General features: G+C 47.2%; 1 protein-coding gene across 2 annotated transcripts in view; it reads right to left on the bottom strand.

Moving 5' to 3' along the window:
- ADCYAP1R1 (ADCYAP receptor type I) overlaps positions 1-13,054 on the bottom strand; it is a 61,364-nt gene extending 48,310 nt beyond the window's left edge. For both annotated transcript variants that reach the window (XM_074199282.1, XM_074199283.1), the window contains exons 1-3: positions 12,897-13,054; positions 9,925-10,030; positions 179-280 (exon numbers count right to left, since the gene is read on the bottom strand). In XM_074199282.1, coding sequence (XP_074055383.1) covers positions 179-280; positions 9,925-10,030; positions 12,897-12,935 — 247 coding nt within the window. In that variant the 5' untranslated portion in view covers positions 12,936-13,054. The remainder of the gene's footprint in view (positions 1-178; positions 281-9,924; positions 10,031-12,896) is intronic.
- Positions 13,055-15,014: the final 1,960 nt, after the last annotated feature.

Genomic DNA, 15,014 nt, shown 5'->3' with positions numbered 1-15,014 from the left:
CAAAAGAGGAGAACTGGACTATTCACTCTTGCAAGGCGGCTGTCCCCATAGCCACACTCCCCCCACATACACCCGCTCTGCAGGAGTGGGTCTCTGGGAAGGATCATCCCTGGGGACTCTTGAAATTCTCTATCTTTAGCCATAATATTGTGAACAGACAAAGTGAACAGGCCAGTACCTTCATTGACCAACTGAAAGAATTCAGGGCAGCCGACCTCCACAACCTGTCCCACGACGGCTGGTCTCCAGCAGGTGATGTTGTCCCACATCCCAGGGCAGCCTGTACAGAGACGGGGATGGGAGGAGAGAGAGGGCCCAGTGGTGTGAGTGGGAGGGGCCAGTCCAGCCCAACCTATGCTACCTGGAGAGCAGCCCCACTGGCACCCAGCCATCCTGGTCTGAACCTCAGGGAGCCTACACCGAAAGCTAGACCAAGAGGCAACAGCTTGCCACAACACAGCTTCTTCTCTCATTCAACAACCATTCTTCTGTACCATGTCAGTGGGAGATCTCCAGACTCTAAGGTCTCTTGCTGTGCTCTCAGTGACAACCTAAGGCAGGTTCTTCTCATTGCCTTGGGGCTGAAATGGAAGCTGCTGGAGAGTGGGTACTGCCTTGTTTTATTTATCCTTGGTGCAGAGTACAAAGTAGGAGCTTAATCAATGTGTGGGGCGTGTGTGCAGCATGGAGACTGGTCTGGGACCCTCTGAGCCCACAGAACAGGTGCAGAGTACAAGGATGGTGGCTTGAACTGAGCTGAAGACTAATCATTTTTTTTTGTTTTTACAAGGCAAAGGGGTTAAGTGACTTGTCCAAGTTCCCACAGCTGGGTAATTATTGAAATATCTGAGGCTGGATTTGAACTCAGATCCTCCTGACTCCAGAGTCGGTACTCCATCCACTGTGCCACCTAGCTGCCCCTGAACAATTATTAATACAGATGATGCTATAAGGAGTTCCCAGGGCCTCAAAAGGAAAGGATGGATGAACAAGGAGCTCACCCTAGGGACCAGAGATTGTGGGCCTGGCCTTGACAGTCAGTCAACCCACCGGAGCAACCTGGCCCAGACTTATAAAGGCACTAAGGCAGGGCCAACCCTGTCCTCCTCCCTCTCGGCCTCTTCCCAAGGGCCTGAGTCCCTGGTTCTGGGAGGAAAGCATCTGCTGAGCTCATTTCCCATCAAGGGATGGGATTCCTCATGCCCAGAGGGCATCCCAGAGAAAATCATGGTGTCCAGAGCAGCAAGGGGCCTCAGAAAACACCAAGACTGGAGGCCTTGACTTCTATGTTTGGGACCCCAAAGTGCAATAAATACACAGGATACAAGAGAAAGGAAATTATATTTGAATACAATTTTCTAGAGATATATAAAGATCTACCCACCCACCCACCCATCCACCCCTCCACCCCTCTACCCAGCCATTCATAATCTATCTCTATATACAAATTCCACAGAGCCCAGGCTGTGAACCATTGATCTCATTTAAACCTTTTATTTTACAGATAAGGAAACTGAGACCCAGAGAGTTTCAGGTGGCCTAGTAAGCAACCAAGCCTGAGTTTCTGATCTCAGCCCCGTGAATCGCCCACATCACATCATGATACTTAGTGGATGGACAGAAGCTCGATGGGAGGACCTCAGACAGTGGCAGTTAAAAGGATGTTTGAGGGCAAGGGTTCTCCTTGCAGTCACCTATTCTTTCTAGGGGGAGAGTGAGCCCTAAATCCTCTCAAGAAAGAAAGCAGGACTAGCCCACAAATTTTAATGGGGCTGGTCCTGCTTTCCTTTTTAGGTTCTGGTCTCATCCCTGCCCCTCAGTGACCTTGGTCAAGTTGCCCTCTCCTTTCTGAGGCTTGGTTTCCTATTGTGCAATGGCAGGGGTGGTGGATGTGCAAGCTCCCTCTTCCCCTGAACCTTCTAGGCCTTTAGGCCTGCCCGTCTCTGCAATAAGCAGGCCATGCAGGTCAGAATTCTCCTCGGCAGGAGAAGCCCACCCACCCTGGTCTGCTTGGGGAGGCCTGCCTACTTGCAGCTCAGTGCCATCCCAGGATTCTTCACTGGGCCTGGTTGGCTGGCCCCTAGGGACTTTCTTCCACAGTTGCAGCTATGGCTGACTTTAGGCCCTTCTGCCCACCTCGACTCCCCCCAACTCCCCTCCCCTATCTGTCCAAACTCCCCAAGTTCAAGAGGAACAAGAAAGAAGCACCCCAGCCTCCCTCTTCCTGCAGTTGGCCCAGCCCAGCCTCTCTTGTGCTCCCTTTCCTGCGGCAGCTGCATCCCTGCTGCTGCTTCAAACAAGGTAAGAGGCTAATGAGCTCTTGGACATCTGTTACCCTGGGGAAGCTGGCCGGCCAGACTGCAGGCTAACAAGGCCCTAACGGCGTCTGAGCCAGCAGGGACAGCACAGGTGCCTTCCCCCCATCCCACCCTCCACCAGGGCACTGGGGACAGACAGCTTTTATTTTAACACAATTCCAAGAAGAGGTTCATAGCCTTCCTCAGACTATAGTCAGAAGGGTTCATGGCCCCCAAAAGCTTAGGAACTCCTGTCTGGAGATTATAGGTTTGGCCTCTCCTATGCAGAGATAAGGAATTGATAGTAGGTATGAGTTCAGGACTGAACATGGGTTCAGAATGATGGGGGCCCTTTAGTTCCATTGGGTTCATCATTTTTATCAGTAATTTGGGTGAAAGCATAGATGGCATCTGTTTTGTGAGGGAATAGGTGTTAAGTGACTTGCTCAGGGTCACACAGCTAATAAATGTTAAGTGTCTGAGACTGAATTTGAACTCAGGTCCTCCTGATTCCAGGGCTGGTGCTCTCTCCATTGAGCTGCTTTTATAAGGTCCAGAGAAATCTAACAAGAAGAAATAGAATAGGACTAGAAGCTGGGTCCTCTGTGTACTTACAGTGATGGGGCAACTCCTTCCTGCTGCCTGCAAACATATCCATGCCTCCTCCATCCCTGGAAACCCACTGTCCACTCTGCACAACCCTGGTGCTGTCCACTGATGTACGTTCCCCCTTCCCAGTGAAACTCCCAGGAAAGTTGTGGATGCTTCTGATTGCCCTGGTTCTCTGGGTCTGAGGGACACTGATGTTTTCTGGCTCTCCTCCACTTTCCTTCTCCTCCCTAGGCTCACACATTAGGCCATCACTAGTGGTCCCCTTCCTCTGCTCTTTCCCATTCAGTCCTTTATTAAGCTCCTATGATTTGTTGGACTCTATGCAGGGGTCTGGGAATAGAAAAGCCATGATAATGTGCCTGCCCTCAGGGAGCTTGCAGTCTCTTGTGGGGTGCATCATGTATTCAAAAAGAAGCATAAAACACATGCTCTTTCCTGCCTGGTACCTGACCTCACTAATAGACTCCCATCTTTGCCCACGGCATCTTTCTCTGCTTCCAAGATGCAGTTTGGGTAGGGCCTCTTCCCTCCAGCCTTCCTGATTCTCCCAACTGGTGATGACCCCTCTCCCTCACTTCCATCATGCTGCACCTTGAATTGCTTTTTGTTTAATTTTTTTTTTAGGTTTTTGCAAGGCAAACGGGGTTAAGTGGCTTGCCCAAGGCCACACAGCTAGGTCGTTATTAAGAGTCTGAGGCCGGATTTGAACCCAGGTACTCCTGACTCCAGGGCTGGTGCTTTATCCACTGCGCCACCTAGCTGCCCCTGCACCTTGAATTTCTCTCACCATTCTGCTTGGCATTTGGGATGCCCCAAGTTCTTCTGAATTTGGATTTTACTTTTTGATGTCATTTCATAATGTGAGGCGCTGGTTCAGCAACCCCAGTGTGGCCTTTCTTTGAGAGGGGCAGAACGTCCTCCCTAGGCAAATTACATAACCATGCATGAAATGATTTACAAACTGAAATCACTAAATGAATGACAATTGTCATTACTATTATTAGCAATTATTATTCTTGTTTTGTCCGCATTCACTGACAGTGAAACCAGAAAGCAGAAGTTCCAAGCCATGGCAGAGTGGCACTCTGAAGGTGGCTGAGTGCGGTGCGTGCTTGTCCAAAGGAAGGAGAGCAGACCCTTTATGGACCATTCGGTCACTGTACTTGGCCAGACTCATGAGGAGCCTGCAGGAAGGGTTATCAGAAGGACACTGGCTGCCTTTCCAGTTCTGATGGAGAAAATGGAGAGGCAAAGAAGAGAGGACTGCCACTTCTGGCTTCCAGGTCAAGCTGGACTTGGGGTAAGACAGCAAATGGAAAAATTAGGCAAAAAGGCCTAAATTCTCTGGTCCAGAGATTCTACTGCTACACATATCCTTCAAGGAGGTCAATGCCCCCAAAGTCCCACACCCCTCCATCAAAATATTCACAGCAAACACTATTTGTGGGAGTAAAAACTAGAAACAAAATAAATGTCCATCAATTGGAGAATGGTTAAAACAAATTATAGTACATAATTGCAATAGAAAATCAATTTACTGTGAATATGCTGAATGCAAAGGAACATAGGAGACATCTGAACTGATGAAAAAGTGCAGTAAGATAACCAAGAAAACACTACAAATCACTAAAACAACACCAAAGAAAAAAGCCATTTTTTTTTGTTCAAACAAACCAATACAGCCAAAATTAGAAGAAAAGAAAAAAAACTATGAAAAATTTTTTATAGAAAGTTTCTCTGATTAAGGTTTCACTTCAAATAATTAGAGAACTGAGTCAAAGTTATAAGAAAACAAGCCATTCCTCAATTGATAAATGATTCCAAGATTTGAACAGACAGTTTTTAGATGAAGAATCCAAGCTATGTATAGTTATATGAAAAAATGCTCTGAACCACCACTGATTTGAGAAAAGCAAATTAAAATAACTGAGGTACCACCAGGGCAAAGACAAATAAAACTTTGTCAAGATATTTCACTGGTCATAAGAAACACTCTTTTTCAATAGCACCAAAATTGACTCCATACATGGACCACATGTCCATATAGAAATCAGATTAATTTTATATTTTGCAGTCCAAGGTGGAGAATTTTATACAGTCCATTAAGACAAGTCCCGGAGCTGAGAGACATTCAGATCATGAACTTGTAAGTATTGCAAAATCAATCTGATATTGAAGAAAGAAGGGAAAGCCATCAGCCCATATAGGAATGACCTAAATAACATCCCTTAGATGCATTAGAATAGATTTAAGTGATTAGATGTGGGAGATGAAGTGCCTGAAGATCTATGGACATAAGCTCACAATATTGTATTGGAGGCAGCAACAAAAAACATTCCAAAGAAAAAGAAGAGCAAAAAAGCAAAATGGCTGCTGATGAGACTTTATAAATAGTTATGGAATAGAGGAACGGAAAAGGGAGAGGAGAGAGCAAAAATAGACCCAAATTGATGCACAATTCCAGAGAACAACAAAGAGAGAAAAGAGGGTTTTCTTAAATGAGCAATACAAAAACAGGGGAAAAAACCCCAAATAAAACTAGAGATTGCAAGGCACCCTGTTTCATACAAAAATGACTAGGATGGCAAAGATAATAGAGATTTTAGAGAAGTAGAAGAGATTAAAAATTGGCAAGAATATTGGGAAGAATTTTATAGAAAGGTTGTAATATCCTAGATAACAACAATGGTGTGATTGCTGATCTAGAGCCAGATATCCTGGAGAATGAAATCAAGCGGGTCCCAAAGAGCATTGCTAACTATAAGGCTGGTGGAGGTGATGGACTTCCAGATGAAACAGTTAAATCCTCAAAGATGATACTGTTAAAGAGATGCCAGCAAATTCGGAAATTCCACGGTGGCCACTGGATTGAAAAAGATTAGTTTATGTCTCAATTCTAAAGAAGGGCAATGCCAAGGAATGTCCAAATTATCAAAAATTGGGCTCATTTCACATGCCAGAAAGGTTATGCTTAAAAATTCTGCAAGCTAGGCTTTATCAATATGTGAATTGAAAATGACTAGAGGGGCAGCTAGGTGGTGCAGTGGAGTCAGAAGGGCCTGAATTCAAATCCCAACTCAGACACTTAATAGTTACCTAGCTGTGTGGCCTCGGGCAAGTCACTTAACCCTATTGCCTTGCAAAAAAACAACAAAAATAAAACAAAAAACATACGAAAATTACTAAAAGAGCAAGCAGAAAAACTAGAGACCAAATTGCAACATAAAGCAAGGGAGTTCCAGAAAAATATACTTCTGATTCATTGACATTAAAGCCTTTGACTGTGTGGATCACAACAGAATGGGACAAGTCTTCAAAGAGATGGGAGTACTAGATCATCGTACTTGTCTCCAGAGGAGCCTTTATGTGGACCAAAAAGCAACTGTTAAACAAGGTGAACATCGTCACCTTATTTATTTAACTTCTATGCAGAGCACATGCTGTGGAATGCCAGGCTGGATGAATCTGACTCAAAAGTTGGAATTAAGGTTGCTTGGAGAAATATCAATATTCTCTCATATGCAGATGAAACTATTCTAAAGGCAGAACGTGAAGAAAAATTAGAAGTCTTTTGATGAGGGTGAAAGAGGAGAATGTAAACTGGCTTAAACATAACATCAAAAAAACTAAGATCTTGGCAACTGGTCCCATCACTTCCTGGCAAATAGAGGGAGAAAAAACAGAAGAGGTTCAGATTTTATATTCTTGGGCTCAAAGATCACTGAGGATGTCACTGCAGGCATGAAATTGGAATGCTTGCTGACTGGAAGGAAAGCTATGGAAAATCTGGATAGCTGACTAAAAATCAGACACATCATCTTGCCAAGATAGGTTCCTCTAAGTCAAAGTCACGGTTTTTCTAGTAGTAAATATGACTGTAAGAGCTGGAATATTAAGAAAGCTGAGCATTGCAGAATCAATGCTTTTGAATTGTGATGCTAGAGAAGTCCCCCAGAAGCAAGAAAGCCAAATCAGTCAATACTTTAAATTAATTCAGACTCTTCACTGGAAGGTCAAATACTGAAGCTGAAGCTTAAATACTTTTCACATAATGAAAATAAGGGATTCATTGGAAAAGACCCTGGAGACAAAAGGAAAAGAAGATGGGGATATTGTGGAATCAGTGAACATGAATTTAGCCAGACTTTGGGAGATAGTGGAGGATAGAAGGGCCTGGTGTGCTGTGGTCCATGGGATCATAAAGACTGAGACAAGATGGAATGATGGAACAGCAACAGAGGTACCAGTTCACACCTATCAGAAATGACAAATGATGCAGATGATGTGTGAAAATTGGGACATTAATGCTCTTTAGGGGAAGCTGTGAATTGATTCAACTATTCTGGAGAGCAATTTGAAGCTATGCCCAAAAGGTTATCAATCTAAGGTTTACCCTTTGACCTAGAAATGTCACATTAGGTCTGTATTCCAAAAAGATCCAAGAAAAGGGAAAAGGACCCATATGTATAAAAATATTGCTAGCAACTCTTTTTGTGATGACAAAGAATTGGAAATTGAGGACATGCCCATCAATTGGAGAGTGGCTGAGTTAGTGTATGATGTGATATGTTGTACTGCAAGAAATGACAAACAGGATGGTTTCAGAAAAAACCCCCAAAGACTTACATGAACTGATGCAAAATGAGGCAATCAGAACTAGGAAAACATTGAACACAAAAGCAACACTATTGCACAATGATCAACTGTGAATGACTTAGCTATTCTCAGCAATACAATGATCTAACACAATTCTGAAAAATGTAGATGGAAAATGCTATCTCCCTCCAGAGAAGAATGATGAAATCTAAAACTAGATTGAAGCATACTTTAAAACTTTATTTTTCTTTTTTTATATATTTTTTTGCAAGGCAAATGGGGCTAAGTGGCTTGTCCAAGGCCACACAGCTAGGTAATTATTAAGTGTCTGAGGTCGGATTTGAACTCAGGTCCTCCTGACTCCAGGGCTGGTGCTCTATCCACTGATCCACTGTGCCACCTAGCTGCCCCTAAAACTTTATTTTTCTTAGGTTTTTTGTTCAGAATTTTTGGACAACATTTCTAATATGGAACTTTGTTTTGCATGACTACGCATATATAACCCAAGTCAAATTACTTGCCTTCTCAATGATAAATCAGGAAAGGCAGTGAAGGAGAGAATTTGATATTAAAAAATTTTTAAAGACTGTTAAATTATTTACATGGAATTAAAAAAAAACAAAGTATGATAATTTAATGATAAAAACTTTAAAAAAGAACTGAGGGACCATGTACATGAAATACTGTATATTTTAACAGAAGGATTGCTGTTGCAAGATGATGTCTCTGCTTTTTAGTAGGCTATCCAGATTTTCCATAGCTTTCCTTCCAATCAGCAATCCTGTCCAATCAGCATATTTTTCTAAATCTGCTGGCTTCATGGAGCTTTTCCCTTTTCTTTCTTTCTTTCTAAAAATTCATCATTATAAAGGGTTGCTCTCTGGGTGTGTTAAGTACAGTGGGAAACATAAAAGATGGAAAAACGAGCTATCAATAAAAGTTTATTTTTAACAGAAGGTGCCCAAGAGAACACTGATACCTAACTTCCTCATCGGTAGGAAATCTTTCTGTAAGATCTGCAAGTGTACAGAGGACGTTCCAGTTGAACATGTGAGAACAGGCAGCCTTTGCAAACATTTTTTTTTTAAACAGCAGGATATATTTTCACAGTCAACATTTAATACCTCCCACAAATATGTTGATTAGATTTCCTGATTGATGCCACTACAGAGATGATGACTGTTCAACAATTCTGTGATTATGACCATCAAGCAGGGAACCATATGTTCTCCTGATCTGTTCAGTTCTGCTGGATGGAGCTCATAAGAAGGAATTCCCTGTGGATGGAGACATGGGGGCCCCTCAGTGAGCATCATGGCCACTCAAGAGAGATCAGTCCAACAAATCCACACAGGACAAAGGCAATAGATGAAGAATGCCTCCTATCCAGATTCTCATAGATAGGCCAATGGGCTCCCAGAGCTTGTCCCTCAGGACACACATCTGGTACAACTGGTGGGTGATGGCAGATGATGACAACAAGGAGTAATACAGGTTGAGGGGTGGGTCACTCTGGATTCATACTTTTGATGATGGGATTTCAGCTGGTAGAGGTCTTTTGCTAACCCTGAAGCCCTCCATCCTTGGTCCTGGGCTGTCCAGTCCCCTTTTCTCTGTGGTTTAGATGTTGAAGGTGATGAAAAGATAGGTGGGAGTAATCAAGAAGACGGTGGTCAGCTTTGGGAGGTATAAGCACCTCAGCAGAGGGGAATAATGGGCTGAAATCAATGAAACTTCTTCCTGTCTGCAACTCAGAGGCTGAGGCCAGGCAGGTGCTGGACCCAGGGCTCAGGCTGCTGAGACCTTGAGGAGGTAGGGAGGCCACCGTAGAAGGTAGACAGAAGAAGGGAGCAATGGTGGAGGTGAGGAGGGAGAGCGTCCAGGCATAGGGGACAGGTGTCCCAAGAGGATGTAGGCGACATTGGAGAAATAGCCCAGAGGCCAGGGAACAGAGGGGAAGAAGGTGTCTAGAGACTGGAGAAGGGGACAAGCTGGAAAGGACTCTGAATGTCTAAGAGAGGATTTTATAGTTGATGTTGGAGGTGATAGGAAACCTAGGAGGTTATTATTATGATTGGGATGAGACAGGCATGGTTAGACCTGAAGCTGGGAGGTGAGAGTCAACACGTAGAATGTCAGAAATGGGAGGAATAATAAGTAGCTAGGTGGCCCCACGGGAGGAATCCTGGGCTGGGAGCCAGAAAGACCTGAGTTCAAATCTTGACTCAGGGGCTTATTTGCCCCAAATTCTGCTAGCCTCTGCTTCCTCATCTGAATAATGGGGATAATGATAGCTCTTGCCTCCCCAGAATGTAAAGGGCTTTGCAAATCTGGAAATGCCATCTTAATGCATCTATTCTGATAATCACTGTGGCTTATTCTACTGGAGGGATCTTGGAGTGCTTTGGGCCTTCCTTACCTGGGGAGGACTCATTCAGCCCCATCATCTCATTCGCCCGCTCAATCTTCTCCAGGCACATGGCTTCTTCTTTCTTCAGGATGCAGTCCTGATGCATGGCAGCAACCTAGGAAGGAGAGGGACCGGTCAGAGGACATAGGCCATCCATCATGGGTCAGTCAGCAAACCCTCCTGGGGTGGGGCCCAGCTGAAGAGGAGCCTGGGTTCCTCTGGGAAGCCTCCCAGCTGGCCGTAGTGGCAGCGGCAGTGGCAGCAAGAGGGAAGCAGATCAAGGTGGGCAGCAGGCGGGCTGAGGGAGATGTGGCTTCCTTCCCATTCGAGCCCAGAGTTGACAGCCTGGGTCACACAGCCTTGCTCTGACCTTGCTGTAGCTCTTGCTCTCTGCCCACCCTGCTCTTTCCCTGCTCCCCTCCCCCCAGGTTGCTGAACTGGAGACTTGGTTCACCTTCCCTCCATTTTTCACCTGTCGCCAACCTCATTGTTCATGCAAGAATTGCTCTGGAATCATGATCCAAGGCTGGGGAGAAGCCAGACCTGGTGAGGGTGCTCGAGTGCTGCTTGGGAGAGGTGGCCAGAGAGGTTGGCCTTCTAGGCCAAACTCAGGTGCTTCCTCCTACCTGGTCTTCCCCAGTACTGAGTGTGAGTGAGCTCTGAGGGTGCCATGTAGTCAGCTTTGGACCCCAAGAACACCCAAATGTATAGAGCTTTGCTCCTGCTGCCGCACCTCAGATTCTAAAATATCCAGTGTGGAAATAAAGGCATGAGTGAATGGCAGGTAAATGGGAAGATGCTTTGGGGAAATCAGCCTTTAAAAGCTACTGGGGCAGCAGATCTGGTTCTAATCTGATCTCTGGCACCAATTCCTTGTGTTACCTAGTCACTCAGTCTGGGCAGATCTTAATTTGCTCGCCTGAAAAATGTTTTTTCCCCCTTGCAGGGCAATGGGATTAAGTGACTTGCCCAAGGTCACACAATTAAGTAAATATTATGTGTCTGAGGCTGGATTTGAACTCAGGTCCTCTTGACTCCAGGGCTGGCGCTCCATCCACATCTCTGCCTGGCTATCCCACTCACCTGTAAAATGGTATTTTAGGGGGAGGGAAGGATGGAGCTGAGAGGCTACCTATTCATGGAGCCAAGCTCTCAGGCCATGAGGGCCTCTGGCCCAGGACAATCCTTCACTTCTAGGGAGGTGGAACAATCAGGGACTGGCTTCAGAGGGAAGCCCAGGATCTTCTCCCCTCCCTTCCCCACCTTGGGACCTTCAGTTCCAGCCCAGCCTGGGAAAGTCTCTGGGTTTACTCACTCATCCCTTCTGGCTGCGGGGTCCACAGAGGCTCTCATCTTGGCCCCTCAGACTCCTTTCCCAAGGGGAAACTGCACTCCCAAGGGGGAAGAGAGTCTCTAGGAAGCCCACCTGAAGGACTCCAGGACTAGGCTACTGGAGACTGTTTCATCTTCGAAGTGGACCTCAGGCAGGGGGCACTGCTTGGGCTGGGGGAGGCAGGGCCAAATGCCTGGGGGAGAGGTGGGCTAGGCTGAGGTTCTGGGCACTTCTCCCAAGGCCTGATCAGCCTTCCTAATGAAGCCTATTCAGGACCTCTCAGAGGCTAATCACCTCACCAGGGTTGGGGACTTTCCCAGGGACCGAGAGACGCCAGGCCCTGGGGGGTTCCCATGGTGGCTGGGAAGCCACACTGTCCCCAACTCCCAGCCTTCTTTGGGGACAGAGGCAGCTTCCTGCCAGAGCTTTGTGGTGGAGGAGGGGAGGACAGGGAAATGGGAAGGAGAGAGAAATTGGGAGGAGTGGGAGAGACTGAGAAAAGGGTGAGGTGGGAAAAGAGAGTTTTGGAGGAAAGGAAGAGATTGAGAATATGGGAAAGTGGGGAATGGGGGAAATGGGAAGAAAGGAAAATGAAGAGGGAGAGATTAGGAGGAGGGTGAGGTGGGCAATGGGGGAAATGGGGAGAGAGGAAGGAAATGAAGAGGAGGGAAAGGTCAAGAGTGGGGAAATGGGGAGAAAGGGAAATGAGGAGAAAAGAGGAAAATGAGGAGAGATTGAGAAGGGGGAATTGAAAAGTGGAGGAAATAGGGAGAGAGGAGGGAAATGAGGAGGGGAGAGATTGGGAGGAGGGAAAGAGATTAAGAGAGGAAGGGATTGGAAGAATAGGAAGGTGGGAAGTGGGGGAAACAGGGAGAAAAGAGGGAAAGGAGGAAGAAGGGGAGAGAATGGGAGGAGGAGGGGAATAAGGGGAAAGGGGGGGGGATGAATATTCTGTGAGGAAAGGCCTCCTCTGAGGGACTCCGGGTCCGGTGAATGGGTGGGAACCTCAGGGGAAGGAGGGAACCTGGGACCCAATCTCCTACTGTCGACTTGCTCAATGCAAGGGAGAAGGATTTAGACGGTTCTGCTCAGAGAGGCAGAACAAGGAGAACTCTAGGCCAGGCTCCACAGATTAGTTCAAAGAGGAAGGGGGAGAAGCCACTCCCTGTGAGGGACAGAAGCTGCCCTGGACGTGGATCCCTGAGCAGAGCCTGGAGGTCAGGGAAGGCTTCAGGAAGACAGGGTCAGACCCCACAGTCTGACAACTCAGAAACTGAAGTGGCCTTGAGGGCCAGGGCCTGGAGCTCTCTGCCACTGAAGGCTGTGGCAGGCTGATGGGTAAGGGAGGCAGGTTTGATGTGCTGGTCTGTGGACTCCAATTTGGAAGGAGGAGGATAAGAGGGAAAGCTGGCTAGCCAAGCTGACCATCCCTCAGGTCTGCTCATTCTGTCATCATCCCAAATCACCCTATCAGGGACTGGCCAGCACTCTCCTGTGACCCTCCCCACTATCACTCCATGTGGTTCTAGAAATGATACCAACAGTAATTAAAGAAAAAAGAGATAGAAATGGAAGATTCAAGTGACCCACCTTGCAAAGTACTTAGAAAACCCCACAGAATCAGCCAAGATAGCAACTGAATGCTTACCATGGGTAGCAGCAGGAGAGTGAGGATGGTGGCTGCCATGACACCTGTCTCTTTTCCTCTTGTTGCTGGATGATCAGGTGCGAGGGATCCCAGGCGGAGGCTCGGGGAAGCTGCTAAGCCAGGAGGACTGACAGATCCAAGCTCTGCAGAGAAAGGGAAGGGCTGTCACTCTCGGGGCAGGGAGAGCATGGGCCAGTGAAGACATCCCGGTCCATCCTTCTCCAGCCACCCAGGACATATTCTCCGATCTGCCCTGGGGGAAGGGGAAGGCAGGGATTGGGGAGGTTTGGAGCCCCCTCCCTCCCCTGCTCCCTTCTGCTTCTCCCCTTTAAGCACTGTTCTCATTCATTTATCCAGCATCATATGAGCTAGGCACCCAGACTTAAGGACCCCCTTAGAATGGAGAGTGACTGAGGGATTCATTTGGGGGCCTCACAGCAACCCTGCTAAGGTGGGTAGGTAGTCTGTTCCAATCCAATTCAACAAATACTTCCCCAGCACCCAGAGGTGCGATCACTGGGACTTCAGAGGCAAAAACAAGAACAAAGAAAATGAAGACACAAGAGTTCCCTCTGGAAACTTCCATTTTTGTCTAGGAAGGTCATAATGATGGTAGCAGCTCACAACTTATAGCCACAAAACCCTCTCCTCACCATATTAAAGGATGTATCACCATAATATAATATTTCTATTAGGTAAACTCAATGATCTAGTGGATAGAATCCTGGACTTGGTTCAGGAAGAACTGAATTCAAATCCTGTCTCAGATTCTGATTAACTGGGGAGACTCTAGAAGTCACTTCACCTCAGTCTGCCTCAGTTTCCTCATCCATAAAATTGGGGGTAATAAAGTACTTTAGCCCTAAAGTTGTGTTGAAAATCAAGCAACTAGATTAATGCTCCCTTCTGTGAGAAGGTGCAGAGAGGGCACCAGCCCACACTGAGAGGAGTTTCCTTATCCAGATCTGTCTGCATCCTTGGGCTCATGGGCCCAGAGGCTTATCTCTGCTCGAATATAACATACTCTACATGATTCTCCCCATTATCAGATGAGGGGACTGAGGTTTACTGAGACTACGGTCCTCCAGGGTGCCAAGGCAAGGCCAGGAGTATTCCAGAAGTCTCTTGATTCAGTGCCCTCCTCACTCAACTGTATCTGGGATCTCCCCCTCAGTCCCCCAAGCCCCAGGGTTTTTTCCATCCAAACCACTTGTCAAGGCCCAGTCTCTAGCCCAAGGATTAGCCTGATGCCTGACATCCAGTCAGTAATGATGCAGGATGGCATGAAAGAGCAGTCAGGGCACCTGGTCAGACAACACAGGGGGCCCAGAAGATGGAGTGGACCAAGAAGCATCCCGGGCATCCATACTGAGCCCTCAGCCCCTCTGGGGTCTCCTTGGGTTCTCCTCAGAACATCCAAGGCCTGTTGGGGCATAGAGGGTAGAGGAGGGAGAGGACGGATAGGGGAGGCCCCCTCCCGTGTTAATGCCTCCCCCATCTCTCCCTGGGGACAAACATGCTTCTCCCCCAAATTCATCTGAGATGAAACTGTTAACTAGACCAGTTCAAGTTAACAGCCCTGGCTGCAGAGTCCAAGGGTTCTGAGGCTAATCATGTCCTGTCACTGACCTTCTCACAGAGTGATTTGGAGTTTCAAATGGGGCAACGTGTGGAGGCACAGCCTGATAGGAACGTTCAGTCATGTCACAGGGCCAACTTGGAGCTTTTGAACCCCGGAAGAAACTCCTGAGTCTGTGCGGCTGGCCAGAGGATGCTAGTTTGGACAGTGGAGAGGAGGTGGGATGTTGGGGAAGGGGTCTCACGTGCGGGGAAATGGCCTGAACTGGCTGCAGTGGCAGGGGCACAGTGTACGAGGGGCAGCAGCTGATAGAGGAGGTGGGGGAGCAGCCAGCTGGGGGGGTTCAGTGACTGAGCTTGAGGGCAGGAGTCTGGGGAGCTGTCCTAGGTCTGCATCGCTGCTGGACAGTCACCAGAAGCCAGAAAGAGGCAGCTTGGAGGAGACTGCTGTATTGGGGCAGCCTGGGCGAAGGAGTGTTGGCCTCCTCCTAGGGAAGTCCAACCATAATCAGGGTTGGTCCTTAGGGCCTGGACTGGGAA

Source organism: Macrotis lagotis, chromosome 8, assembly GCF_037893015.1.
Source record: "Macrotis lagotis isolate mMagLag1 chromosome 8, bilby.v1.9.chrom.fasta, whole genome shotgun sequence".
Lineage (NCBI taxonomy): Eukaryota > Metazoa > Chordata > Mammalia > Peramelemorphia > Peramelidae > Macrotis > Macrotis lagotis.
This window is presented reverse-complemented; position numbering and strand designations above follow the sequence as displayed.